Source organism: Indicator indicator, chromosome 14 (genome assembly GCF_027791375.1).
Source record: "Indicator indicator isolate 239-I01 chromosome 14, UM_Iind_1.1, whole genome shotgun sequence".
NCBI lineage: Eukaryota > Metazoa > Chordata > Aves > Piciformes > Indicatoridae > Indicator > Indicator indicator.
In genome coordinates, this window is record NC_072023.1 from 14,790,831 (window position 1) to 14,806,065 (window position 15,235).

Genomic DNA, 15,235 nt, shown 5'->3' on the forward strand with positions numbered 1-15,235 from the left:
TTTTAATACAGTCATTGCTTACTACATTTATTATTTCTTCCAGTCAGAACAAAAAGAAAAGTTTTTCTTGTAATCGCATTAGAGAACATTGCTAAGATTACTGAAGCTATTACTAATTGTAACAATCAGACAAAAATGGTGTGGCTAATCACAAACGTTCTTTGCTGTCTCCTGCTCATTGTTTCCCACTTCTGTACTCAGAAAAACACACTCAGAAGTCTCTGAAGCTTTGGTCTCCTTCCTCAGCCCCTATTTCCCTGCCCTGAGAAGAGAGAGAAAAGCTACCCGCTGCCCCCCAGATCCAGACTATGTTTTCCATTCCCAGGCAGCTGCAAAGTAGCTCACCCAGGCTTGCAGGCCCTACTCTCCATGCTCTATAGTCACCTTTCAGACTGTCACTGAGGAGTGATGGATGGAAGCAAGACGCCCCTGAATCTGAGTACCTATGCTTGCAGGAATAACTAAATATATGATGAATTCAGCACAGTACCTGTCAATCACTTTTGATATTTCAAGAAATCCATTCCTCTTTCATAGTCAATTGATGAATCCTAAAATAATGTCTGTGACAATACCTGTCAGTTTTAAAGCTCTTTTGATATAAAATGCATTGAACCTGCTCTAGAATTAAATAAAAAACACTGCCAAAAAAATAATCCTTACTCTCAGATGAGCACAGAAACAAAAGTTTGTTAGCTTCTATTTTCTTGAGCAACTATAACTCAGCCATAAATGCTTTTTTGGTTTTAAATAATTTATACTCAATGAGTAATTTTAGTCCATCCCTTAAATGCTTTATTTTCAGAATTAATTTTCCTTATAAATCCTTCAGATTCTCTTTCTGCACTTCTGCTACCCCAGACCCTTCCTTTCCACTTTTAATTGAAATACAATTCTATCACCAATTTCAATCACAATTTTCTTTGATGTGTCTATAGAAGCAGCTCCAGCAGAGGCCAGGAGCTAGTGCAAGGGGTGCCGTAATTTCTGCAAACGTCAGCAGGAAGATCTGTAATAGAAATAAGGATATAAAACCAGACAGGAGTACAGAAGAACCAAACAATTTCTGTTATAGTGAAACTCTACACACCAGAAGATGGATGCATGGATGGATGGACAGCTGTCAAGCTTTTCATAAGTATATAAAAAGCCATGCTTTTGCAGAAAGCATTACAATAACAAACTACATGTTTACAACAGTGGAAGAGAAAAATGGGTGACAGAAAAGGTGTTCATTTTCAGGTACTTATCTGACAAATTAGCTTTGGCTAATTCCAGCTTTTGCTGGAGGAGCAGATAACATGCTTGTTGATGTCCAGATGGAGACAGGTGACAAATGGTGTCCCTCAGGGGTCTGTATTGGAGCCAGTGCTGTTCAATATCTTCATCAATGATATTGACAGTGAGATTGAAGGCACCCCCAGCAAATTTGCAGACAATACCAAGCTGAGTGGTGCAGCTGATAAGTCTGAAGGACAGGATATCATCCAGAGGGACCTGGATGGGCTGGAGAGCTGGGCTGAGGAGAATCTCATGAGGTTAAATAAGGCAAAGTGAAAAGTCCTGCGCCTAGGTCAGGACAATCTCAGGTATCAATACAGGCTGGGGGATGACAGTATTGTAAGCAGCCCTACAGAAAAGGATTTGGGCATGCTGGGGAAAGAGAAGCTGGATATGACCTCACATCATGCACTTGCAGCCCAGAAGACCAGTCACATCCTAGGCTGCATCAAAAGAGGAGTGGCCAGCAGATTGAGATAGCTGATTCTGACACTTTGCTCTGCTCTGATTGAGACCTCACCTGGACTAATAAGTAACCTCACATGTTACTGAAGTAACAGACTAGCAAAATTACCCACATAGATTCCAGGTAAAAGCAGGGTACTATTGCACTTTACAACCAAAAACGAGACTTCAACAAAACATTCCAAATATGAAAGTCAGAAATGGATGGACAGAGCTTAAATCACTGTTCAAGCACTTCAGAAGTAGTACACAGACATAGACACAGCCTAGGTGTGAAAGCTTAGGGGAGGAGGAAAATGGGGTCATGCACAGAAGTCAGTGATGACATCCAGGTATGGAACTTGTGCAACAGGCCTGATACAGCACAGTAACTGTATACAGGCAGTTTGCTATTTCTAACAGATGCCAGACAGACAAGTCATGTACTGAACCACTTAAGTTACATATTCTACATACTCTCCTGCTGGTTATTTTTTTGCTTGTTATCAATATCACTGTATTTTCTTAGTTCTGCATTTTCTAGAAGCAGAACTGTAGTCCCACACTTGATCAGACTACATTCAGAGCTTCTTAGTTATAGCTTTGTCCTTTCATGTTGCAGCTGGGGCTGTCTTGGCCCTTTCTCTGACAGGTGGTGGAATAGAAAGCCAAAACATTAGCTCCACTAGCTACAGATTAGACTCAGGTAAATTGCTGCTAACTAAATTCTGACAATAGAAAGCAACCCTTCCTCTTGATCAAGCCAAAAGCAGCCAAAAAGGTGGGCAAGGCACAGAAAGGTTTCACTAGACAAGTGCTGCTGGGCTGAAATGGACTGTCAAGGGTAGATAGTAATCTTGCTTCAAAATGTATCAGATAGCCTGTGATTTATTCCTTTTTTCTTTGCTTCAAACTTCAGTTCTCCCACAGGAAATTGACACACTAAACAAACGACAGGTTTGTAGCATTTAATCCTATTCACTTCAATCAATTCACCTGAGGATGATCTAATCTAAGATAAGGACCACTCAAACAGAAAGCTTCTCTCCTCTCTCACCCCATTTTCTAGGTTCTTGGTTCACAATTGCAAGCTCTTCCCCTTCCCTAACCTTAACTGCAGCTTTGGGGCCCAATAATCTTCAACAACAAGTTCAATCTCTTAAATGGATGGAAAACTAGTCCAACAAAACCAGAGTATTATCCTTTCAGGTTAGCAATTTGAAGTGCTTGGCCACTACTAGCACTGCAAGTGCCTCCACAGAGGAAGTGGAGGAACTACAGAGCAAAGAGCTGGGAAAAACAAGGCTTTTAATTTCAGTGATGGTGGGTTCTTTTCACAAGACTCACTGTCTCAACTGAAAAAGCAGAATCCCAGCTGCTTCCGCCTTCCTCCCAAAGGCTTACTGCTCCCCTGTCAGTACCAGCACAACTTGTCAGAAGACCCACTTTGTGATCCAGCACAACTCACTGCACCACAGTAAACCCTGCTTCATCTCGCAGGGCTTCCCACCATGCTGAGGAGCCAGAGTTGCAGTTCTACCTCAACAACAACTGCAAACCTACACTTAGGCTTCATGGTCTGCAGTCATCACCTGTTTCTGAGTTACCATACTCTTTACACTACCATAATCATGTCCTAGTACATATTTACAACTGCTAATGCCCTCTTCCCTATCAATGAACTACAGAATAATCAAAAAACTTCCAGTGTACAGATCATAGTTTTAATTAAGATGGAAGAAAATGACAAATGGCTGTAATGAACTAATGAATTCACTACTTAAAATCCAGACTTAATACAAACTAATATCATTATTATTGCAATTTGATACACGATCTAATGAAACCAACATAAATGTGGCAATTTTAAATGCAGACATATGGAACAAACCAGTTTGTGTGAAAGCAGAGGTGTGTTTATATACCAGTGAGTGGTTACAAGAGTGATTAGTACTCATTCAATACTCCCATTTCACATTAGCTATTAGTAAAGCAACTATAGAGGGCCTTCTTTGACCTTAACCGTTAAGGACAGTATATCAACATTTGTATAATCAAGCTAGCCTCCTGCTCTGACATACTAAGATAAAAGCTAGAAATACCTCAAATAATGACATCTTTATTCTTAATTACCTAGTGCCTTCAGGCAGCAATTACAATTAAAAAGACCACAAAAAGAAATCTAGTCAACCTCCAGTTACTTCAGTAGTTGCAGGAACCAAGAAAAGGGCAGTTTGGAGGAAGTGATACTCATTTAGTTCCTAACTGCTCTAACTTATGCATGCAGTCCTTTCTTATGTCTGTGTAACTTCATGAATCTGTAGAGATGAAGCAATACAGGAAATCTGTAGTTAGTTGAAAAATTAAAATACCAATGCATATCAGGAATCCCATACAGTTCCTTTCCATCTCCAGGGAAAGAGTTAAGTTCCTAATATACAAGAATAATATTCTCTTTTACTTGGGGTATTCTCTAACACAAGATGCTTCAAATAAGATTAAGGTTAGCACACCATTATTCTAACCACATTCATTTAAATGTAAACTTACCTCTAAATATATTGATGGTGGGTTATGCTCTCCTCCAAATTTGTCTAGCAGTGCCTCTATATGTTCTTGTGTTAACTTAATCATCTGTTTGATATTCCAAACCTAAAACAGAAAAAGAAACAATTTTGTAATGAAAAGGAGCCTAGAGAATGTCCTAAGGGAAAAAAAATAGATTTATTGATATTAAATAACAGAGGTCCACAATAAAAAACTTTTAATTATCAGTAAAAGAGTGCACAAAGATATGCTGTTCATCCACTGTCAGTAATACACAGCTTGCTTCTGAGGTAAACAGAGAAAATTTAAATTTATAGATTTAAAACTCAGGGACCATTGAATAAACAACTTCTAAGAACAGTTAATTTTCTGTATATACCAAAATCCTATTAAATATTTTCTCTGCAAGATATTGCAACTCAATTTCTATAGAGTTTAGTGAAGGAATTCTTTAAAACTCTAAGTTACCTGTGTAAACAACATTCACCGAACCTAGACCTAGTGTTATATTTCCAAGGGAATGGGACATCTTGATCTTAAAGACTAACTTCTACACTCTGACTTCTATGCTCAGTTTTCTTACACATCTTGGACATGATTGACGTGATCTGAAAAAGACATTCACCACCAGAGCACAAAGGAGACTTATGGCACTGTACTACGAAACAACTCAGGTTGTTAATCGTTCTTTACAGTATCTTCAGAGAGTTCATTTTAGGATTTTCACTATTGTAGATAGACAGTATTGTGAATCCTGATTTATACTTTGAAAGGCAGCACAAACCCAAACACGTAAAGCAATAATGCTACATTGATTTAAGAAGCCCAACCAAAGACAGAAATTTATAGCAGGGAAAAGGAAGAGAAGGGAATCTTTTCATCACAGGTACTGTAATTTAGACTATTTATCAGGAAACCATTATTACATTAGAGTTACAAGACCCAGGATGGAAGAAATCAAGGTAAGATAAACCATGCTTCCTCCAAAGAGATTTTACAGATTTCTATCACCTTTTTCAGTTTAACTCTGTTCTACTTCACAGATTATAACATATATAGCCTCAAGATCTGTATTTACAGATTGTGACAACCTACCTCTGAAAAAAAGAAGATGCAAATACCTTCATATTCTGAAGTAGGCTCAATCAATAAGATCCAATCCAAGTTGGATCAAAAAAAGTTTTAGTAGGTAACTTGAGATGATCATAAAGAAACAAACTTTAAAATACAGAAGTTACATTTTGCACATCACCTTATTCACCCTAATTGTAGGCATCAATTACGTTCCAGTAATTTCTTAAAGTAAACTAATAACTTTAGCCCAACTTTTAGAACAGATACCAGAACAAAGATTTCATCAAGAAGCTACAGTCAAGCAATGGGAGTTGGGGGACATCAAACAGTGTGCTGGGTGCTATTCAAGTGTTCTGTATGTAAATTCTCTTGTGGCAGCTGTACAAGCCACCTTGCTCACTCAACTTGGAATCCATTTATGTTGAAGCTAGGACTTCAGCATCAGAAAGAGAAGGATTTCTGTATTTCGCAAGTTCTTCCCAAGATGGCAAGAGCTAGTTCTATGCCTGGTGAAAAGAACAAGCTCAAATCAACTACTTCAATTAACCTGTTCAATAAATGAGTTTAGAATGTTTAGTTACTGTGTAAGGATGAATATATAGAAAAATCCTGGCAAGATAATAAGGAATCATCTTCAGAAACAGATGTCATTACTACTTAAAAAAACTTCTATTATTTGGTCATCTGGAAAGTTTACCCACTGAAAGCTTTCCTCAACAGATACTGTACCCAACCAGTATCAACAATTTCCTACACTTAAATACCTGACAATGGGGAAGATGGGGAGGGGGGATGCTTCACTGACAAAAGTATCCCAGAATTGCAGAAGGGCTGAGATCAGAAGAGACTTCTGGAAGTCATCTGGGCCAATCCTGTCGTCAAGCAGGTTGCCTGGGACCACATCCAGATTGCTTCTGATTGTCTCCAAAAGATGAAGACTCTGCAGCCTTCCTGGCTCAGTCCCCCTCACAATAAAAAAGCGTTTCATGATGTTCAGAGGGAACCTCCTGTGTTTCTGTCTGTGCCCAATGCCTCTGGTCCTGTCACTAGACACCACTGAAAAGACCTTGGCACCACCCTCCTTTGACCAATCCTTAACCATCTTTGTGGCCTTTCACTGGATTCTCTCCAGCATAGCCATGTGTCTTAGCCCAGAACAAGACAAAGCACTCCAGGTGTGTGGCCTCACCAGTGCCAAGTAGTATGAACCCTTGACAGGTGAGTTTCCAAACACTTTTTTAATATAGATAATGAATAACTTTTTTGCTCATGTTATTTTCTACTTTGTGTCCATTACCACAACTTTCCTTCTCTCTTCTCTTTTACTAAGGATAATACACTCAACTGAGCAACAGCACCATGCACAATGGAAGCATGTTATTTGGATGTTGGGAAGGCACTCTAAGAATCTCTAATGAGGGCAGAAATCTTTCTGCCAAGTTAATAACATGACAAGAGCAAATACTGAGTGACTCAAACTGGTGAAGGGTTGGCAGAACAAGTCTTACGAGGAGTGGCTGAAGGAAGAGTGATTTGTTTAGTCTGGAGAAGAGGAGGCTGAAGGCAGACCATATTGCTCTCTACAACTGCCTGAAAAGGAGGTTGTAGTGTGGTTGGTCTCTTGTCTCTAGTACCAAGTGATAAAATGAGAGGAAATGGCCTGATACTGTGCCAGAGGAGGTTTAGTTTGGATATTAAGCAAAATTTATTTATTGAAAGAGTGATCAGGCATTGGAACAGGCTGCCCAGAGAGCTGGTTTAATGGACATGGTAGTGTTAGGTTGATGGTTGAACTCCATGATCTTAGAGGTTCCAACCAAAAAAACCCCCAAAAACTATGGATTACAGCCTAATGGAAGACAACATTGCTCAGAGAGCTGAAATGGTACCTTGAATTACCTACCACACATCTGTGCACTAAACCAAAAGCCTTTCCACAAGTGAATCTTAAAGGCAAACCTAATATAGATTTCTGTCATCTTAGAAAGGCTATTCACACAGTTAAAAGCATGATGAAGGCAGAAGGAAATTTATCAGTCAGCCACAGCAACAGATCATTGCTTATTGCTCACAGAAATGGAAAACCTATTTATTGTGCCGTATTCATCAAAAGTCTTCTGAGAAACCGAAAAAACTTTCACAAATCTAGTCCTGACTAGCATATTCTATCTCTAATTAAGCATGCACAAGAACACACATGCCATGGTGAATTTCCAAGCTTCACAATTTCACTTGAAGTAGCAACTTCTACTTATTTTTACTTAAACAAAACTTATCTTCTGCCTTCCCATATCAGTGAATATGCTCACACAGAGGTTATTGTGGTCCAGAGCAACCCTTAACTACCTAGCTCCTTGAGAAGCAACCCCTGCTCAAGTATACTGCACCCACACAGGACTTATACTTACGACTACTTCAACTGAAGGAAGTCGAGCTTTGTCCTAACTGCAATTCAGAACTGGTGCTCTGTGCAAGTCACCTTATGTGCCTCAAAACCCCCTTTTCTGCACACCACAGTACCCACAGGTCACAAAACCCACACCCTATCTGTTGCACTTTCACAGCCCATAGAGCCAGCAACTTTGGATTGTCTTTTCTCCTCACAGACCTGCTTGTTCAGATAGCTCAGCTTCCATCATGTGTAACAGCCCAGCATTACAGACATTGAGCCAAAGTACATCTCCATCATCTCTGTGGAAAAAAACCTGAAACACTAGGTTCTTAACTAAATTTCATGAGTTCAGTAGCACTTCAAATAAAACCTAAGTGTACAAAAATTGCCAATGATTTCACTAATTCCAAGACAGCAGCAAAGAACTGTATCTAACAGAACATCAAAAACATAAAATACAGAATCCTTTCAGCAATCAGTTCTGGACCAAAGAGCTTGTTCCTAGACAACACAATAAACCTTTTTTTTTTTTAGTTAAATATGCACACGCTAATATGATTTCTTCCTTGAGATCTCACAGTAATATCTTTAGCCACACTCCATTCACAGTTACTCTAGAAGTAAATGCAAACTGTGAAAGCCTGCTGGTCATTAAGAAAGAACAGACCTCTTTTTTTTGTTACTTTTATAAGCAACCCACTATACTTATGGAACTTCAGACCTGTAGAAAATCATAAAACCTCAACTGCCAAGTATCTTGCAGAAATACAAAAATCAATGCCATTCTAAGTGACAGTTAGAAATCTTAATGTATTCTGAAGTAAATCTGCAATGCACCTGGTATTGTCCACATGCAAGTGTAGTCCCTTCCCACAGGAAGCAGCGTGGTTATTTAAGACACAGTTTCATTGTAGTTCCACAAAAAAATAATGAACAAATCCTTTACAGCTGGCATAACCTTATCACTTTTCCAAAAAAAAGCCTAAAATACATTTTTCTTTCCTATCTGGTAGCATTAGGTTAAGGTTATTCTCTATCACAAGAGATTAGATTCAATTCTCCTTTTAGTGCTGCTGACACAGGGAAGCTGACGCAGGCTAACATGGACACAGGCAGCCAGAAGATTGGAAATATTCCAGAGATACTGGAATATATCAACTTGTATCTGCCTATTGTGGATAATTGTGCATTAATTTTGCAAATAAGCACTCCCTTGCAATGTAATAAAGACGATGACCTATTTGAAGCCAGAGGCAAGCCAGATACAGTAGAAGCCTAAATCCATTCTATTCATGGAAGAATGTGTCTCCACAAATGTGAGGCTATAAGCCATAAAGTTATTTTTGCATCCTTTGCTGCTTGTTAAAATATGCAGTGTCTGAGACAGAACAAAGCAAACTCTCTTTTATAATTTTTGCAGCTGCCATCAATACTTAAAACTTCATCTCCACTCTAAGCAGTACGATGTACATTTTTAGAAGACACTTGAGAGGTCAAATCTATTCTGTAAAGAAAAAAAAAAGAACACAAAACTTTATTTGTCCAGGCTGACTTTGTCTGGGCCTGCATCCACTTTGTGATGGAAAATCCTTTGATACAACCAACTAGGTAATTTAAAAAAAAAAAAACAAAAACAAAAAAATGGTTTGGAAACTGTTTTGTAAGGAGAACAAAATCATCTATACCTACCCAATACTATTCTAATCAGTCCCTTCAGGCTTCTTTCTTACACAGTCAATTTGTTTGGTCCCCTGAGCTAGGATCCACATTGTCAGAAAACACTTTAGAAAGCTGTCATACATGTATAACATCGTTCTTAGCTGCACTAATGTCTTAACCTGAAAATGAAATGTTAGATTTGAAGAGAACCAAGAGGATATATGAGTGGGGTTAATAACTCAGCACCCCACCTCAGCATTCGCATGTCAAGATGCAGAGTTTGCATTTTAAGTTCCTTTGTTGAAAATTACTGTTACCTCTTCCTCACATTTCAGTATCTTTTTTTGACGTATCGCCCCTCTCACCATCAACCTTGAACAGTGCTTGTCCTCTTCTTGCATCTTACAAAGCTGGCTTTTCACTTTCTGCAGTCATCCACTGGAACACAAAGTGGAAAGGATAGTCCTTTCCTCCTTCCTATACTTCAGGGTCTAGCTCTTCTCCATCTCTTAGTGAAAGCGTCTTTCAACTCACACATCCAATGTGTTAATTTTTGCATTTTGTCTACTCTTTCCTTGGCTCTTCACACTTACCACATTTTCAACAGCATTCAGGCTGCCTTTCCTAGTTTATCTTCCCAAACTTTTTATTAATATTAGTGTATAATTTTTATTGCAGTTCCATCACATTCTCTGAGATACAAATTTTGACAGTGTATATTAATTGCTGGCTAGCTAGAAGGTTCACACTTAAAGGTCTTTTCTAACCATAGTAATTCTGTGAAAATTTACAATCACAGAACAGTAAATAAGTTACAGAAAAGAATATCCACAGAAGTTAGTGTAGCCAAGAGAAAAGTCTATGAACATGTTTCTCTGGAGTGATGAAGAATGGCTTTGGTGAAGATATTTAAGTTCAAGAAGGAAAATCCTCAAGATGAGGTACACCACTTCTTGTACCATCCTGTCTAATGACTAGGATCATAACTTGGTCAGCACAGTATTGTGATCAGCAGACATCTGCCGTAAGCTCAGTAGTTAGTAAATATTTTTAAAAGGCTTCAAAATGAAAACTATTTTCCATTTAACAGGTAACATTTTTTTAGGAAGGAAAGGCTGATTCTTAAATCCCTGTAACCAGTTATGCAGATTTTCAACTGTGTCTATTGTGATACTCTCCCCGGTAAGCAAAAAAACTCCCACCAAACCCAAACACTCAGCAACTCCTCCCCTACTCAAAAAAAATAGGAAACACCTGACCAAGCTAATAGTCAAGTATCAGAGCACCATCTTTGAGGAGCCAGAGCAGAAACTCTCTTGAAAAAATAAGTGGAAGACAAACAATAGATTTGCCTTCTTTATCAAAGAACTTCCACCACACAAAATCCTGATATTACTAACAGTTAGTTTTCACTTAATATGAGGCTCTAGACAGCCTGATCAAGTGTGGGGTGTCCCTGCCCATGGCAGAGGGCTTGGAACTAGACGATCCTTGTGGTCCCTTCCAACCCTGACTGATTTTATGATTCTTGCATCTCTTATTTATTTGCAAACCATCAGTTGCAGCTGAGAGTAAGCTATGTCTTTTCCTTTGTTTGTGAACACAAATTGCTCATTATTCAGCTCTAGTCTTAAGAATATATAGCCTTTTGGTCTGCCTCCTCTTTAACAAAACCAAGTCATACTTCAAAGGTTCCTTACTTCTTACAGGTGTTTAAAAACTATTTTATTAAACACAATAATGAATTATAAAGGACAAAGCTCAATAAAGCCTACACTTATAACATAATCAAGAATTTTCTCTAGGAACAAAGTCATGAAGAACCTCAGGCAGTGGTTGCTTTGCAGCTTTTTACCAATCTACAAGGCAAGTTCAGTTATCCTATTGTCCTTGGCTATTTACCCTTGCTTCCTTCCTCACTTCTCCAGAACTTAAACCTTTGGCTGAACCATTTCAGTATGCTAAACAAGGAGAAAATTGTTCTCTTTTTCAAGGCTAGTTTTCTGCCAGTCTAGTGTACTGCAACAGCTTGGCAAAGGACCCAGTGACCACCTGAGCTGGTTCAAAATGTCACCTTTCCTCTGTAGCTCACAGTTAGATGGATTCAAGTTCCCATGAGGCAGCAGCCTTCTTATGTTTAAATTCTCTTTCCTTCTCAGACTTTTTCCATCACCTGCTGCTTGCTCCTAAGTAGAATTTGCCTCCAAGTGCTACGTGAAGAAAAGATAACAAATATTTTCTACCACAGTAGAACAACAGCGTGAAAAATAAGACATGTCTGTATCCTCAATTTAAATCATGAACCACCAGTTGCACAGCTTTCTTTGATCTAGCTAAATCTTTAATTCCACATTCTTCAAGGCTTTTGTGTTGCATTACTACTAGTGTCTTTTATTCACTTTGGTACTTATTCAGTATTCATGAGGATCATGCATAGATCAAGTTCTCAAACGATTCACTGTATTTACATTCATTAATTTAACAACTTTTCATTAGACTGTCACTAGTTTTAAAATAAAAGGGTGGTGGTGAAGAAATCCAACTACCAGGCTAACTTATTTTAGAAAGCAATTTTACTTTACAGAGTTAACTATCACAGTCTTTCAATATGTTAAATCCATAAAATAGTGAAATTAAAAAAAACAACAACCACAAAAAACCTATCATGCATACATCAGACTATTTCTCCACACATCTCAAGTTGAAAACAAGTCATGATTGTGATGGAAAGCAAGCAGCCAACCAGCTAATTACAGTAATTGCCTATAAGTAGACAATGCTAGTGGAGCAGAGCTCCTACACAGCTTGGGTCGCATTAATTAAAATGACAAAACAAATAAACTCAGACTCAGTTGAACTACACAACTTATTCTGCTCTCTCCTTGCCGGAACACACAATCAGACTATCCAAAAAAAGATAATCATCACCTATTTTATAAATTCATCTTATCAATCTATAAAATAATCTCTTATACACTTCACAACATACTGCCACTAAACTATTACTACAATGTGCATGTGTTTTCTACCAACTAGTTAGAAAATCCAAGAGACAGATGGAATTTAGTCAAGTATAGATGTATTGTGTTAGTTACTTTGTTAGATTGCAGATATTTCTGAACTAAGGAATCCTGGTTTTACTGCAAATAGGTCTCAAAACCTGAAACAGAAAATGTACTTTAAAAAAAAACGATTATTGGTAAAACATGAAGTAACGTGCTTTCAATCACAGACAAGCCACAGAGAGAAACTTCCACAGAAACCAGTCTCCTCCTAACCGGCACTCTACGTTCCAATCAGCACACCACACTGCTTTACTAACCCTAGCACCAACAGGAAAAAGGAAGTAATTTAAAAGGCAGAACTGTCTCCTTGCTACACATTGTAGTTCAGAAAGTTTAAAAATAAAAAAATAAACCATCACCAACAAAACCATCCAAACCAAGATAAAACAGCTACCATGCAAGGATGTTGAAAACATCTATCTAGTTATCTAGTTTAAAAATTTTGAAAAAACAAAAAACCAAACAAAACCCACAAAAAAACAAACAAAACCCACAAAAAAACAAACAAAAAAGGAGCAATACCCCCAGCAACAAAAAACCCCACAACACAAACACCAAAATAACTCCCCACAAACACAAACCAAAACCAAACAAAGAAGAAAATAAAACCCCACCACTCAGTCAAACTTCAGCTGATGAAACTGGAGATCTATTTAGAATATAAAAACTGCTGCAAGACTTATAGCCTATAACCACTGACAAAGAGACTGGAAAAGTTATCTCCATTTTCAAGAAAGTATGTAAGCTGAAAACATTCACAAGAGACTTTCTTAGCACTGACAAATTGTATTCTAGCAAATTATGAGAATGCTTCAAAGAAATCCATTGTGAAAGCTGTCTCAAGATGATGCTAAAAGATCACACTTAAATCTACATTACTTACAATTACTTTCAACCTATTAAGATTTAATGAATAAAATCACAAAACCAATTCAAAGATTGAGGCATATACAACCATTCAGTTTCAAACACCTTGATACTACCAATTTCTAAAAGTCTTAACGTATTTTATTTCATGTTGATTTTACAGCACTTTTCAAATTAGTGAATTATTAGCAGATAAGAGGGATAAAAAACTACACGTGCTACTTAGACATCAGAAATGTCTACCCTCAAAACACTCCTTAAAGAATAAAAACATAGAAAGAATAAAATCAAAAGTTACCAAGTCTGTATGCTCCAATAGACAGAAAAATGTCTCATTAATGCATTTAACAGCTTTACTAATGACTGTTTAAGAGGCTTCACTATGTAACAGATGAAGACACCAGAACTGGTAACCCTAAAAAGCTCAAGAGCAACTAGAATAAAAAAGCTGAAGCACAGAAACACGTGGCATACTGACTCTGCACCCTGCAGTCGCTACGAGACAGCAGCTCTGTTCACACACACAGATGTGTGTTCATACAGATGTGTGAACAGATCTGTTCTCACACAGATATGTGAGCAGTTGAAAATTACAAAAACCATCTCACACCTCAAAAACCCAAATACTCTACCTAGAATTCTCACGTGGTCAAAGCTGTTGGAAAAGTATACTTACTACACAAGAAGCTCACAGAGGACCTTCACATCCCCAGCACAAGGCAAAACTATGGCATGTAATCATATTTCTGTGAAAGGTACACTCAGAAGCAATCATGAGAGACTGAGGAAAATTGTTGCAACCTAGGATGTGAAGTTCAACACTATAATGATCTCACCTGTTAGCATCTAAATCTTGCAAGTCTAGCTAAAGAAGCTTCAGCTGAACAAGACTTCTTGTTCAAGAAGGTGTATTTTTAAAAAGACCCAAACAAACAAAAAATCCCAAATAAAAAAAGGGTCAGCACACTTCCATGGACAGACGAAGAGGAAACTCCCACCATACTACCACTACTCCCCCTAACCAGATTCTTCTTGTCTATTTCACAAGAATCTGAGGTTAAGGGTGCCCTGTTGAGGAGATTCAGTTCACTAGGCTTTGAGAAAATTAACCTACCACAAGCAACGCAAATTTTCTTCAGCATTAGCAGGTTGAATCAACTTAGGAAAAGACCTGTGTGGAACTAATCTGGCAGAAGGGAGTGGATCTGTCTGAGTAGCCTGAGGCAGGCACAGGAGATAGCAAAACCTCCCAGTCTGTGTGGCAAAGCACCAACTGACTTCAGTGTAACTGCAGTGATCAGGTGCAGCATCAACCTTTAGGGACTACCGTTATGACAGCACATTTCTACTCTATTGCACATTTGTCTACAATTCAAAAGTGAAAATAAAACTTACATAAAGCTTATGCTTGGCCAAAGAATGTCTCCAAAAAAAAAAACCTTTCAAACATGAAGCAGCTTATCTCTAAGACTGGATTGGAAGAAAATCAGCTATTTCAAGACCATTTGAAACCTTCTTTTGTTTCTCTTGCAAGTATAAATAAAAATTTATTTTCCTCTAATTGAAATTACCTCCAAAGTATTTAATGCAGTCAAATTTACTACAGATATAACAATGAATAAAAATTAACTACATATTTGTTACAAAATAACAAAATTAAGCAGAATACTGGAGCATTACAGAAATGCAGGTGTTTTTTTCCATTTGGAAAAAAAAAGGCAACAACCAAACAAAAAACTAGCATCAAAAGAGATCTCCATAAATAAAACAAATCTAATTTGTTCTACAGTATTTTTAACTGCATGCAACAAAGGAACTGCCTCTCCTTGGCTAAACAAGTTTCAAGAAGGATATTATTAGAACAGCTTTAAAAATAAGAGGTCTTTGAGCTTAATAACTACAACAA

At 37.8% G+C, this 15,235-nt stretch overlaps 1 protein-coding gene across 6 annotated transcripts in view; it reads right to left on the minus strand.

Annotated features, from left to right (window-relative positions):
• The window catches only part of BRAF (B-Raf proto-oncogene, serine/threonine kinase), a 75,604-nt gene that overhangs the window by 55,471 nt on the left and 4,898 nt on the right, over window positions 1-15,235 (minus strand). For all 6 annotated transcript variants that reach the window (XM_054386812.1, XM_054386814.1, XM_054386813.1 and 3 more), the window contains exon 2: window positions 4,276-4,377. In XM_054386812.1, the coding sequence (XP_054242787.1) occupies window positions 4,276-4,377 (102 nt within the window). The remainder of the gene's footprint in view (window positions 1-4,275; window positions 4,378-15,235) is intronic.